This window comes from Vulpes vulpes, chromosome 12, assembly GCF_048418805.1.
Source record: "Vulpes vulpes isolate BD-2025 chromosome 12, VulVul3, whole genome shotgun sequence".
Lineage (NCBI taxonomy): Eukaryota > Metazoa > Chordata > Mammalia > Carnivora > Canidae > Vulpes > Vulpes vulpes.
This window is the reverse complement of record NC_132791.1, coordinates 82,463,181-82,475,802: the sequence shown is the minus strand read 5'-3', so window position 1 is coordinate 82,475,802 and position 12,622 is coordinate 82,463,181. Positions and strand designations below refer to the sequence as shown.

The following is a 12,622-nucleotide window of genomic DNA, read 5'->3' as shown; positions in this document are numbered from 1 at the left end:
GAGCAGACCTCAAGCTGAGCATGGAGCCTGACATGGGGCTCAGTCTCACAACCCTGAGATCATGACCTGAATGGAGATCAAGAGTCAAAGCCTTCCTGACTGAGCCACCCAGGCATTCCCAAACATTTTATGGTCTTGTGTATAATGTTAGCGACTTCTTAATACAAGGAGAGCAAAAAAAAATGCCCAAGCACAAACATCACTTGAGGAAATGTGTCATGACCATGCTGCTGGAAGTCAAGCTGACAGTGATGGGTTTCCATTGTCCCCTGTTATCAAAGTCCCCAAAACCACCACATTTCACAAGCACATTGCTGTTTTCCACAAACGCCCTTTATGTTTTCCTACTGATAACTTCCGCCAGGTCTGATTATACTAAAAGCGATGTAATAATCATTCAAGAGTTTGTGGTTTTATGGATAGAACCTACAGAGGAGGAGGCGTGATCAGAAGGGGGAGAAATGGGGACAGTGAGGACATTCTTACCCTGCATGATCAGAAGTAAGGCACACCTGTTAGCCCATCAAAAGGTAAGCAGTCATAAAACACTGTGCACTGATGTCCGAGAGAGCTGCCATAACTGATTACCACAAATTGGGTGGCTTTAAACCAGAACATGATGTTTTCTGTTTTCACTGTTTTCTGGAGCCCAGAAGTCTGAAATCAAGGTGTTGGCAGGGCTGGTTCCTTTTGGAGGCCAAGGAGGCCATGCTTTACTCCAGCTGCTGGTGGCTTCTGGCAGTCCTTGGAGCTCCCTAGCCTACAGCTACCTCCCCTTATCTCTGCCTATGTCTTCACCTGGCCTTCTCCCCACTATGCAGCCCTGGCATCTGTGTCTCCTATGGCCTCCTTAGAAGGACCCCACCAGCCATAATGAATTGAGGGCCTACCCTAATCTAGTATGTCCTCATCTTAACTAGTTATACCTACAAAGATCCTATTTCCAAAGAAGAACATGTTCTGAGACTGAGTTCAACCCAGTTCACAATGATATGCTCATGTGTGAATTCCCCATACAGACTTGTAGTTCGTAAGTGTAAGTACCTGTCACAGCCTTTGCTCGTCCCTCCCTCCTGTGACCCGGCCTGGCATGCTCAGGGTTCTCCATCAGCATCTGCCAAGTGATAAATGAATGCACCTCTTGATTCAGCACCAAAGCCTCTCCTTGGAGCTTGGGTCAGCTGAGTGATAGATTCTCCCTTACATGAGCCCCACGTGCCACCTCCAGAGTCACTGCCTCTGATGTGGACTGAGAAGGTAAAACAAAGTCAAGATGCGCACACTGCAGAGTGACCTGAGAACAGAATCCTGCCCAGCTCTAGTCCTCCCCCATTTCCTTCCAGACTCTTACCCACTTTACATTCAGCACCCACTACTTGTAACACACCCAACTTGCCTTAGTCCCTTTCCAAAGGACCCAGCCAAGATTTACAGAAACTACTCTCTCTCCTTTCACATCCACATATAATCAGTTCTACTCAAGTTCAAACCGGAATAAGTCAGTTTGGGAATAAAACATATATGACACTAGACAAGCATATAGATCAATTGGTGAAAGCAGAAGCACCCCTGCCCTCTAACTCCAAACACTGTGCACTGGGATCTCAGAGGGTCGGATTTACAGGTGACAGGCGGCACCAGCCATGAAAGCCATGTGAGAGCCCTCCTCCCACCAGGCAGGGTCCAAAATGCAATGACCAACAGGAGGAAGAAGAAGGGGATGGGGGAAGGAGCAGGTGGGAATCAGGGAAAGCTTTGTAAAGCAGCGATTTTGAGCTGGGTTGTAGAAAGCGCAGTAAGAGATTTCCACGCAGACAAGGGTAAAAATGGGCCTTCTAACCAGAGGAATGAGCAAGGCATACACACAGAGACATGAACCAGCCCAGCGTGCATGCGTGCAGGCCGTAAGCTCTCCTGCAATGCTGCCATATGCAGTACACAGCAGGAGAAGACCACAGGAGAATCGGGTCCAGATCATCATCTGCTTTGATATTTTAGAGCTCGCTCTAGTTGGTATAGACAGCACAGACTGGACAAGGGGTAGGGTGAAATGAGACAGCCAGTTGGGAAAGACGCAGACATGGGGTGGTCCAAAGTGGTGGCAGAGGACACACAGACAGCAGTGTCTGGAGCCTAGTGACAGCCAGGCTGCCTGCCTGATAGGACCTGGGGACAAAGGAATGTGGGAGGTAAAGGAGAGCAAGGCAGGTTCCGGAACCTCGATAGGCACCTGTCACAATTCTGTGCTCTTGTATTGCTGCTTCCTCTGCCTGAAGCACCCTTCCTCCTACCTAAGTGATGGTGCCTTCCACACCTGGCACTGTGCCTAGCAAAGTGGGGTCTCAAAAACTCTTGCAGAAGTAAATGAATGAATATATGTTTCATGCCCCCCAAAAGAAAAGATGATATAGGTGAGAAACAGGTAATAATCTACTTGGGGTTGAAGTCAAAGCTTTTTGTTCACTATCTCAACTCAGTATGCTGGAGGAGCTCCTTAACTGCAGCTCCTGCAGCACTGAAAAAAGAACTGACTAATTAACTCCAGTATTTCACAGAGTCATTTACCAAACACCTAATAAGTGTCAGGAGCTCTTCTAAGGGTGGTGTGTGTGTATGTGTGGAGGGCGAGGGTGGGGGGTGTTACAGTTTGGGAGTAAAACCAAAAAATGAAGTTTGTTGACCAAACACTAGGGTTAGTTATGTTATAATCACTGTTTAAAGATTCATTTTAATGCTATAACTTCCTGGCTTGTTGTCTTTGGTGCTCCTAACATGATTTTTCCAAGACACAGTATGAGAAAGTAAAATGTGAATCTGGACACCTGGGTGGCTCAGTTAAGCTTTAAGCGTCTGCCTTCAGCTCAGGTCATGATCTCAGGGTCCTGGGATCAAGCCCGCATGATGCTCCCTGGTCAGCAGCAGTTTGTTTCTCCCTCCTCCCTGCGCCTGACCCCTGCTCATGCTCTCTTTCTCTCTCTCAAATAAATAAATAAAATCTTTTTTAAAAAAGAGTTTGTGAATTCATCTCAGAAAGACTGAACAACTGCACCCCGCAACTATGGGGAGGGGAATGCAGAAAGGAGACTAGCCAAAGAGAAACGTCAGATCTCAGAAGCCCAAGACTGAGAGAACTGATGCCTGAAAGAGGAAACCACAAACACAGAAAACTTAAGGACAACCAACAGTCTTGGTGCCTCAAAGCAACATCTCTGCCTTCTGGAGCCTCTTCATGGTGGAACTGTGGAGCTGCATGAGCAGCAAGGTTTACAGAAACAAGCTGTGAGTTGCAACCCCTTTATTTTATTACCCATTCTCCAAGAACTTATGGAATGAAGCCCAATCCAACATGAGTGGCGAAAACAGGCTTTCCCTGACCTCGGATTGCTGCAGAAAACAGGCCCGAGCTCCTAGGGAAGTAACATGGCTATCAGACAATGTGTTATGAGGGGTATCTCTGCATTACTGTCCACTCCTCAAGATTCATAAAACACTGTTCCTACACAAAGAGCAACAGAGCACTCTGTTGTGAAAATTTTCACTTCTCTCTCTACAGTCTTCACCACGTGACCATCAGGAGAGGGGTGGTCCACTAGGTCAAGGCCATGGTGACAGAAAAAAGTTTTTACAACTGGTATGGAGACCCTTGCTGTGCTAGGGTATTACCTTCTAGTTGCCAGAAGTCTAGAGAATCTGGGGGAGGGGCCAGGGCAGCCAGGGGACATGCTCAAGGGGGTCTGTTCATCAGCTAGTTTGAGATTTTTTTTTTTTATTATTATTCATGATAGACAGACAGAGAGAGAGAGAGAGGCAGAGACACAGGCAGAGGGAGAAGCAGGCTCCATGCCGGGAGCCCGACGCGGGACTCGACCCCGGACTCCAGGATCGCACCCTGGGCCAAAGGCAGGTGCCAAACCACTGAGCCACCCAGGGATCCCCTCATCAGCTAGTTTGGAAGAATTTCCATATTATTAAAAATTAGGATGAGATAAACACCCTGTGTGAGGATCCTTAGGATAGGGCTTGGAAAAACTTTTCTGTAAAGAGAAAGACAGTAAATCTTTTAAGCTTTGTGGGTCATGGGATCCCTGGGTGGCGCAGCGGTTTGGCACCTGCCTTTGGCCCAGGGCACGATCCTGGAGACCCGGGATCGAATCCCACGTCAGGCTCCCGGTGCATGGAGCCTGCTTTTCCCTCTGCCTGTGTCTCTGCCTCTCCCTCTCTCTCTCTCTCTCTGTGTGACTATCATAAATAAATAAAAATTAAAAAAAAAAAAAAAGCTTTGTGGGTCATATGGTTTTGTCACAACTACACAAGTCTTACCACCGTAAGCCAGAGACAGCACATAAATGAGTCTGTGCCTTGCTGTGTTCCAACGTAACTACAAAAAACAGGCAGCAGGAGAGATATGGCACAGAGACCATATGCAACATGCATGCAACCCCTACCTTGCAACATGCAGAGCTAGTGGTCCCACAGACCAATCAAATCTTCTACCCCAACCTCATCAGTCTTACCAACTGATTTAACCAACCACCAAGGAGTCTCCTGTGTAGGCTTGATCTTTACAGACCCCAAGAGAGGAAGTCAGAGTCTGCAGGCAAAGGACCCCCCAGCCAAATTAAGATACTCACCCAGAAAAATCTGTAGTGAGGATTCCATAGTGGAAGATGTATATTCGGCTGATGTGGCATATGGTCAGGTATCCCATTGCTACGAAAAAGGTGTATCTGAAACCAAAAGCAGGGAGGATCAGATGATGACGCAAGGGAATGACAATTTTCCCCATCCTCTCCTTCACTCCCCATATGCAATCCATCACAAAGTCCTCTCTGCTCCATCTGCGAGCCTGTCCATGCGCTCCCCTCACTTTTGCATTCGTTGCCTGGAACCCTTCATCCTTTGTCACGGGGACCATGACAGGGCAATGGAGTCACCCAGGAAGCTTTACAAACTGCAGATGCCTTGGGACTCGCCCTCAATATTCAGGCTTAATTGGTACAAGTTACACCCAGCAGGTGTAATTCCATTGTGCAGCCGGAGCTGGGAAGCACTGACCTGGAAGGTCTTGCACTCAGATTCTCCTCTTCACAACCATCGCATTTACACAAGATCTTTGTAAAATACAGACCAGTATTACACTGCTGACCACTCCCTTCATGAAACACTTTGTTTTCTTGGCTTCTATTCTTCTTATCTGCTTCCTACTTCTCTAGTTAATTCCTCCATGGCTCTGCTCAGCTTATCTTACTCCGCTTACTCCTTAGGTGTTAGCATTCCCAGTGTTCTGCTCGGGGACCCTCCCTGCCCAAGCCTGAGGCTTCAGTTACCACAGACTCGATCGTTCTGTGGCTTCCTTCAGAGACCAGCCCTGAACACGGTACAAACCAGCAACATGCACACATACACATACACATGCATGGGCACCATTCAGAACATTCATCAATCTGTAATTATACATATGTGACATTAAAGGACAAAAATGCAACTGAGTCAAACTTGAAGATGTAATTATCTTTATTAAGTGATGTGTAGATCTAGCACCAGCACCCCATCTAGGAAGTAGAGGGGAGCTCCAAGGAGTGGTACAAAATGGAAGATTTCTACAGGAAGAAGAGTAGAATGAGGAAGTGACCAAGAAAAGAGAAGAAGGAGTTGTTTCAGGCAAGGCCACTTTCCCTTAAAGGGAAGTGTCTTACCGTGCAGATGGCCTCCCCTTCCCTTTGGGGGCGGGGAGGGCCCACGTGACAGAGCCTCCTTGGTGCTAGCCAGATAATTCCTGGCTGACCGGTGAAGACATATTTCTGGGAGTTGAAACTCTGGGAGGTTAGGTATTAAGCCCCTGTTTGGTGAGTTGGCCTAAGTGACTCCATGTGGGTCTATGGGTTTTTGTTTTTGTTTTTAAACAGATTGTATTTATTTATTTTACAGAGCCAGAGAACACAAGCAGGGGGAGGCAGTGGGAGGAGAAGCGGGCTCCCTACTCAGGACACCAGGCTCGATTTCAGGATCACAACTCAAGTCAAAAGCCCAACCAATGAGCCACCCAGGCGCCCCTAAGGTTTTCTTTTTAACAGTGATAATCTAATTAACCATCGTCTCCCCTACTAGATCAAAAGCCCCATGAAAGCAAGAATGTTTTGTGTGTTTCATTCACAAGAACAGACTACTGCATACTGCATGCACCAACAACTAAATAAATGTTACCAGTCTTAAAAGCCTGTGATGGGTCCCACTGTGCAGTCACATCAAAACTCCTAAATGCAGGGCAGCCCCGGTGGCCCAGCAGTTTAGCACCGCCTTCAACCCGAGGTGTTGATCCTGGAGACCCGGGATTGAGTCCCACGTCAGGCTCCCTGCATGGTGCCTGCTTCTCCCTCTCTCTCTCTCTCTCTCTCTCTCTCTCTCTCTGTGTGTGTGTGTGTCTGTCCTGAATAAATAAATAAAATCTAAAAAAAAAAAAAAAAAAACTCTTAAATGCAGCCTGTGATGTGCTTCACACACTAAGCTCTACCTTTCCCTTCTAGAGACATCTCCTGCCACACTCCACAAACACCTTACGTTCAAACTCCACTGGCTGCTCACTCTCCACAATTACAGACTCCATTTTCAGGCCAAATGCCTTCCTCATGCCCCTTCCCCTGCCTGCAACCCCATTCCCCATCCTCTAGCCCACCTGTGAACTGCCTAATTAAGGTAAGGCTCAGCTCCCAGTCAGGCCCCTGGTGCTGGCTTGCCCCATCCCTTCCACCCCACCTCCAGCACAATTCATTGCTCCACTGCCAGTATTTCTCTAGCACTGCATGCAACATACATAATTATAATGCTGCAATTATATGCACGTGTCTGTTATGCCAACTCCCTGTGACCTTGAGCATCCCAACTCTTGACCATAGAAGGGGTTCATGCACTATTAGTTAACATGAACTGAAATGAGTACATTCAACATTTTAAATGGCTCAGGAACCCCTCAGAAATAGAAAATAGACATAAATGCAGAAGGTATAACATTTTTAAACATGGGTCATAAAACAGGGGAAATATATATTCTCGTATCAAATTATTATTGAACTTCACAAATCCTCATTAAAATAACTCGTGAAGACCAGCGTAACCTATGGAATAGTGAAATAGGAATAATAAAAATTCATTTGGTAGCAAGGGAGAACCAGACAGTGAGTGTGAAGGAGTTCTGTAAACTCTGAAGCACTATGTGACTTTATATTCTTTTTACTGTTATTTACAAAGATGTTATGACACACACACAAAAAAAGACTTGCCCTGCCTCAGGTTCATCCTTAACCCTTTCCAAGACAGGAAGATGGTGAACAAAGCAACTGACTAACAGAAAACAACTCTCTGAAGAGCTGAGTAGAAATAGAATGTAATTAGGCCTTTCTGCCTCCAGCCTCTGTTTCTTTCTCCAGCCAGTTCGTGAGAGTCAAGGCAAAAGCAAAAAGCCAAATCAGAAGACAAATTCTCGCAGGGCCCTTTTGAATGCAACCATGCCTGAGTCCTCTTTCTCCTCAACATGAACTATACCCATACCTTCCTCTGCCCCTTCACCCAGAGAGAAAAGCAAGTTCAACTCACTTCTTATAAAAAGAGCTATCTATCAAGGATGGTGCCAAGTACTATGGCCCAATACAACAGGGCAATGTATTCATCCTCTACACAAACCTGAAAAATCTAAGGAATCCAGGAGTGGTAGAGAAAGTACATATTCGGGAGACAGACCAACATGATTTCAAATCCCAACCATGACCAAACTCATGTGAGAAGTCCAGAGAGTAGTTATTTTAGGAAGAAGGGGTGTGGTAGAGATTGGGGCTGAGCAATGATAATATTTCCCTACTGACCTGGGTGATGATAACATGGATATATTCAGTTTGTGAAAATTCATTGATCTGTATACCTATTACCTCTCTGAGCTTTCATTTCCTCACCTTGGAGGGCAGGGGAGGGGGCGAGTGAGGACCTAAATCCCATAGGACTGTCCTAGAAAGAATATATTTGCAATAATGATATGAAATATTAAATATATTAAATGATACACTAAATAAGACTTTAGATATTAAAAATAATAAAAACTATTTAAAGGAGTTTGGCTTAGTTAGCACTGGGCATAAAGCAGTACCCCCTACAACTGGTCACATTATCACATTCCGTGTCAGTCTTGGGAGATACAAACTATATATTCTGTTCCAGTTGATTCAGATATGATAAATTAACACCTATGATTTCTGTCCAATATAGTGGCTTTGGAAGGAAACAGACCTGGTGCCCCAAGAATTCTCTAGACAAAGACAGATAGGATATGTTCAGAAATGGGTTAACTCCCCATAGCAGCAAAGACTGACCTTCCCCAGCCATACGACAGAACTCTTATAACTCAGCAAGGGGAAGGAAACAATTCACAAAGAATCATGAAATCCTGATCCTGAAGAAAACTAAAGTTCAAGCCCTTCATTTTATGGGAAATCTAATGTGCAGAGAAGCTGTGTGAACTTTCTGAACTCATGCTGCTAGAAAGAGCCAGATTTCCAGTCTAATGCTCTTTCCTTGCATCAATAGGAAGCAACTTCTCTTCGTCATGAATGATGAACCACTCCCTACTTTTGCTGTCTTGGCAACTACACAAGCAAAGAAAGAAGGGAAGAACTCGTTCTGGCGTCCTTTCTGGTCTTATGACACGGCCCTTTGCTACCACAATATTATTATGGTGAAACACTCATAGCCTGTCAGTAAACCACTTGCTTGGCCAAGGCTGGAGTGTTCCATTCCTGGCCAGAGACCAACACTGGGCCCAGCCTGGAACAAGTGTGAGTGTAGCCTCCTGACCCTCCGAAAAATGGTCCACACCCCATCAGCATCCCACAAGTGTGGCCAGAGCTGACAAATCACAATTTGCAAGGCAGTTAAAAATGTGCTATAGAGATGCAACAACATTTTTATCAACTGTTGAATTGCTCTGAAACTCAAGTTTGGGAAAAGCCAGACATTTTCACCCTCCACTAAAAACAGCATTTTGTCATAATATGAAGCATTCCCAAAACCTAGGCTTAGAAATGTGGATTTCCTATTTCCCTTCTGAAGGAGTGACCCTATCCCCTTCAAGGAAGGCATTCAGAAGAGAGGTGATTACCATCCAGTTTTTCAGAGCTCATCTGGACACAAAGTTGGGTGAAAACACAATTCAAAATCATGCAAATATATATTTCCCATGAAAACCAGAAATTTATTTTGAGTACTTTACACAATTATACACTAAAAAGTTAAATTCCAACAATTTTCAAAAGGAAAAGCATCATGCTAACAGCCTTATTAATCAGAGAGCCTTCTGAAGCCGAAGTCAGAGAAGCCATCAGAAAAGAAGTCATAACAGGGCAAATGTCTTTTCAAAGATATTCAGTCATTCATTCCATAAATATTGAGTCTTTACTTGTGCCAGGTATTGTTCTAGGCTCTGAGGATACAACTGTGAACTTTGTTTCCATAGAGCTTACATTCCAGCGTTACTGAAAGGCAGTATTAATACTGAGGTTTTTTACAGACCATGGGAAACAGAGACAAAGCTAAATAGATGATACCCAGGTGTCTGAATCAATAATCCAAGCATGTTGCCTTCAAGGCAGAATTAAGTTGCTTTTGTACTTTTGAATGAAAGTAAGAATTAAGTTGCTTTTGTACTTTTGAATGAAAGTATCATGGTAAGAATACTTCTTCTGCTCTTAACATTTTATTGTACATATTTTAATTTTTTTTTAATTTTTATTTATTTATGATAGTCACAGAGAGAGAGAGAGAGGCAGAGACACAGGCAGAGGGAGAAGCAGGCTCCATGCACCGGGAGCCTGATGTGGGATTCGATCCCAGGTCTCCAGGATCGCGCCCTGGGCTAAAGGCAAGCGCCAAACCACTGCGCCACCCAGGGATCCCCTATTGTACATATTTTAAGTACAGAAAGTTTCGACATAGGTACACCGCTGGAAAACCACAGCCAAATTCAAGGTAACATATCCATCACCCCCACGCTTCTTCCTGCCTCCCTGATCACTTCCACGTCTCTCTGTACCGTCCCACCCAGGTAAGCTCTGATCTGCTCTCTATCACTACAGGTAAGTTTGCATTTTCAAGAACAGAATTTGTGTGGCTTCCTTCTTCCTGCATATTTATTTCAAGGATTCATCCATGTGATTGTGTGTTATCAGTCATTCATTCCTTTCTATTGCTGAGTAGTATCCCACTGTGGTGGCCATTTGGACTGTTTCCAGTTCGTGGCTACCACAGGGCTGCTTCTACTTTGACAACTGAGACTTCCCACCACTTTTGCAAAGCTTCCTCTGAATACTTCCAGTGTTTAAGGGCCTCCCTCTCTCTTTCTGATATCCCAGAGATATGGGATATCCCACTTAGGATATGCCACTGTGGCAGGCAAATAGGGAAGGTGCCCCCTTTATCCTGGAAACACATTTCAGAGTCATGAAAAAGCTCATCTTGCCTGGTTCACTCCCAGAATCTTACCTGTGAATACTGGATACGCTTGCAGTGACCATGATCCCGTAGCACATTAACACCAGCACAAAAAGATGTACAGAGTACCTTTAAAACATTATGGAGAGAAGGGAAAACACTGAATACACTCGGAATTAGCATACCTACTGGATACCCATGCTCCTGCTGCCTACCCCCCCCCCCCCGCCAGCAAAAAGCACGTGATCCATTACCTCGTGTTTATGTAAGAGAAAATAAATCAAGTATTTTTGCTCTGTGTAATTAAGGTACTACATCTTGAAATGACAGGAGGAAGTCATGGCATGGTCTGCCAACTGCAGTGCTAGTGATGTCAAGAGCCCATAAATGGAATGCTGATGCTTTTGCACACATACAGCTGAGAATGCAGAAGAGTTCTTTTCTCAAAACTTATTGTTGTTGTTGTTTTGATTTTAAAACATCAGGACCCTAAAATCTTTAAAAAGGTGGGGGGGGGGGCAGCCTGGGTGGCTCAGCAGTTTAGCGCCGCCTTCAGCCCAGGGTCTGATCCTGGAGACCGGGGATCGAGTCCCGCATCAGGCTTCTTGCATGGAGCCTGCTTCTCCCCCTGCCTGTGTCTCTGCTTCTCTCTCTTTGTGTGTGTCTCTCATGAATAAATAAATAGAATCTTAAAAAAAAAAATCAGGACTCAACTGACCTTTCCCAGATATCAAGATTTTCACCAGACAGCTGATTCAAAATATGTATCATCTTTTCTCAAATTTTTATTGAAGAGTAGTATTCTAGTATTCTGAATAAATTCACAAATTTAGGTTGTATGTTGTATGTCTAGAAATGTTGGTTCCTAAAATTTTTTCCCTGAGAAGTGTCACTCCCACGGTAACCGGTCCATTTATGTAGTAGATGGCATAGATGACACTATGGGCTCTCTCTGTTGAGCTATGACTCGCATTTCCTCAAACCAGCACTAAAACTATTATTCTACTCCAGGCATAGGACTAACACCGATTAGCTCTAGCAGTAACGCAAGAAAAACACCATCAATATCTACAACAGATAGGAAAGGTCCCTCACCCGGAAAATGAAACCTTGATTCATTTACATGACCCAGGATGAAATCAATAGAAGCATAACTTACAGAAAAATTCACTGAACTGACTTCTAACGGGTAGTTTATTGGTTCTAGGTTCTTACCGCTAATGGACATTCCTGGAACATCTCCATTAGTTTATAATAGCAGTAAATATATTTCTTTCCTTGGTGCCTGGGAAATGCCAAGGGTATTGCCACAAAGAGTATTACCCAAAGGATAAAGATTAGTATTCCTGAGGCTCATACTCACCAGCCAAAACAAAAGATGACAAAATAGATGCCAAAAATGGTGACAAGTGCGTGCCGGACATCAGGACTGGTTTTACCAGGACTTAAGTAGATGCGGAACCAGAAAGCAGCAAACAAAGCAAAGAGCTGGCATGCCACAAAATTCACCTGTACCGGGGAAAAAAGAGAGAGAGAGACTCAAAACCTTTACCCTTTTACCTGTGTAAGTTCTCTTTACTCTTTTCAGATTTCCAGAGCAAAGGGCCTCTAAGACTTGGTCTTGGATTTTTTTCTCAGCAGCGTGTTCATTTGGAAAAAAGGTTCAGGGGCTAAAAATTAACCATGCCTTCATCTGGTGTAAGAAGTGAGGAACCTGAGTTATGTTTCCAATCCTTTAAAACTAGCCAAGGTTGCTTTTCCACCCATACAAAGAGGGCTTTTTAATGTAAAAGGACCTCAGTGATGGTGAGGTCAGTTTACTGGGTCTCTTTTGCCCCACCCCATGCTCACCCACAGCATGATCTTAAAATAAAGCACGTGTTCCCTTAGAGACACAAATGAATCAAATCCATGACGCTGTCTTCATTTAATACCTAAGAAACTAAATCCGTCTCTCCAAAGTAATCATCAGCTGTTTTGACTCTAGTTTTTCTCATTTTTTTAAGATTGTATCTGTTTATTTGAGAGAGAGAGTATGGGCATAACTTGAGGGGAGGGGCAGAGGGAGAAGGAGAAGCAGACTCCCTGATGAGCAGGGAGTCTGACACGGGGCTTGATCCCCAGACCCCGGGATCATGACCTGAGCCTAGGG

At 44.7% G+C, this 12,622-nt stretch overlaps 1 protein-coding gene across 1 annotated transcript in view; it reads right to left on the bottom strand.

Moving 5' to 3' along the window:
- MBOAT1 (membrane bound glycerophospholipid O-acyltransferase 1) overlaps positions 1 to 12,622 on the bottom strand; it is a 114,504-nt gene that overhangs the window by 44,921 nt on the left and 56,961 nt on the right. The window contains exons 2-4 of the mRNA XM_025999315.2: positions 11,834 to 11,979; positions 10,522 to 10,599; positions 4,632 to 4,727 (exon numbers count right to left, since the gene is read on the bottom strand). Of these exons, the coding sequence (XP_025855100.1) occupies positions 4,632 to 4,727; positions 10,522 to 10,599; positions 11,834 to 11,979 (320 nt within the window). The remainder of the gene's footprint in view (positions 1 to 4,631; positions 4,728 to 10,521; positions 10,600 to 11,833; positions 11,980 to 12,622) is intronic.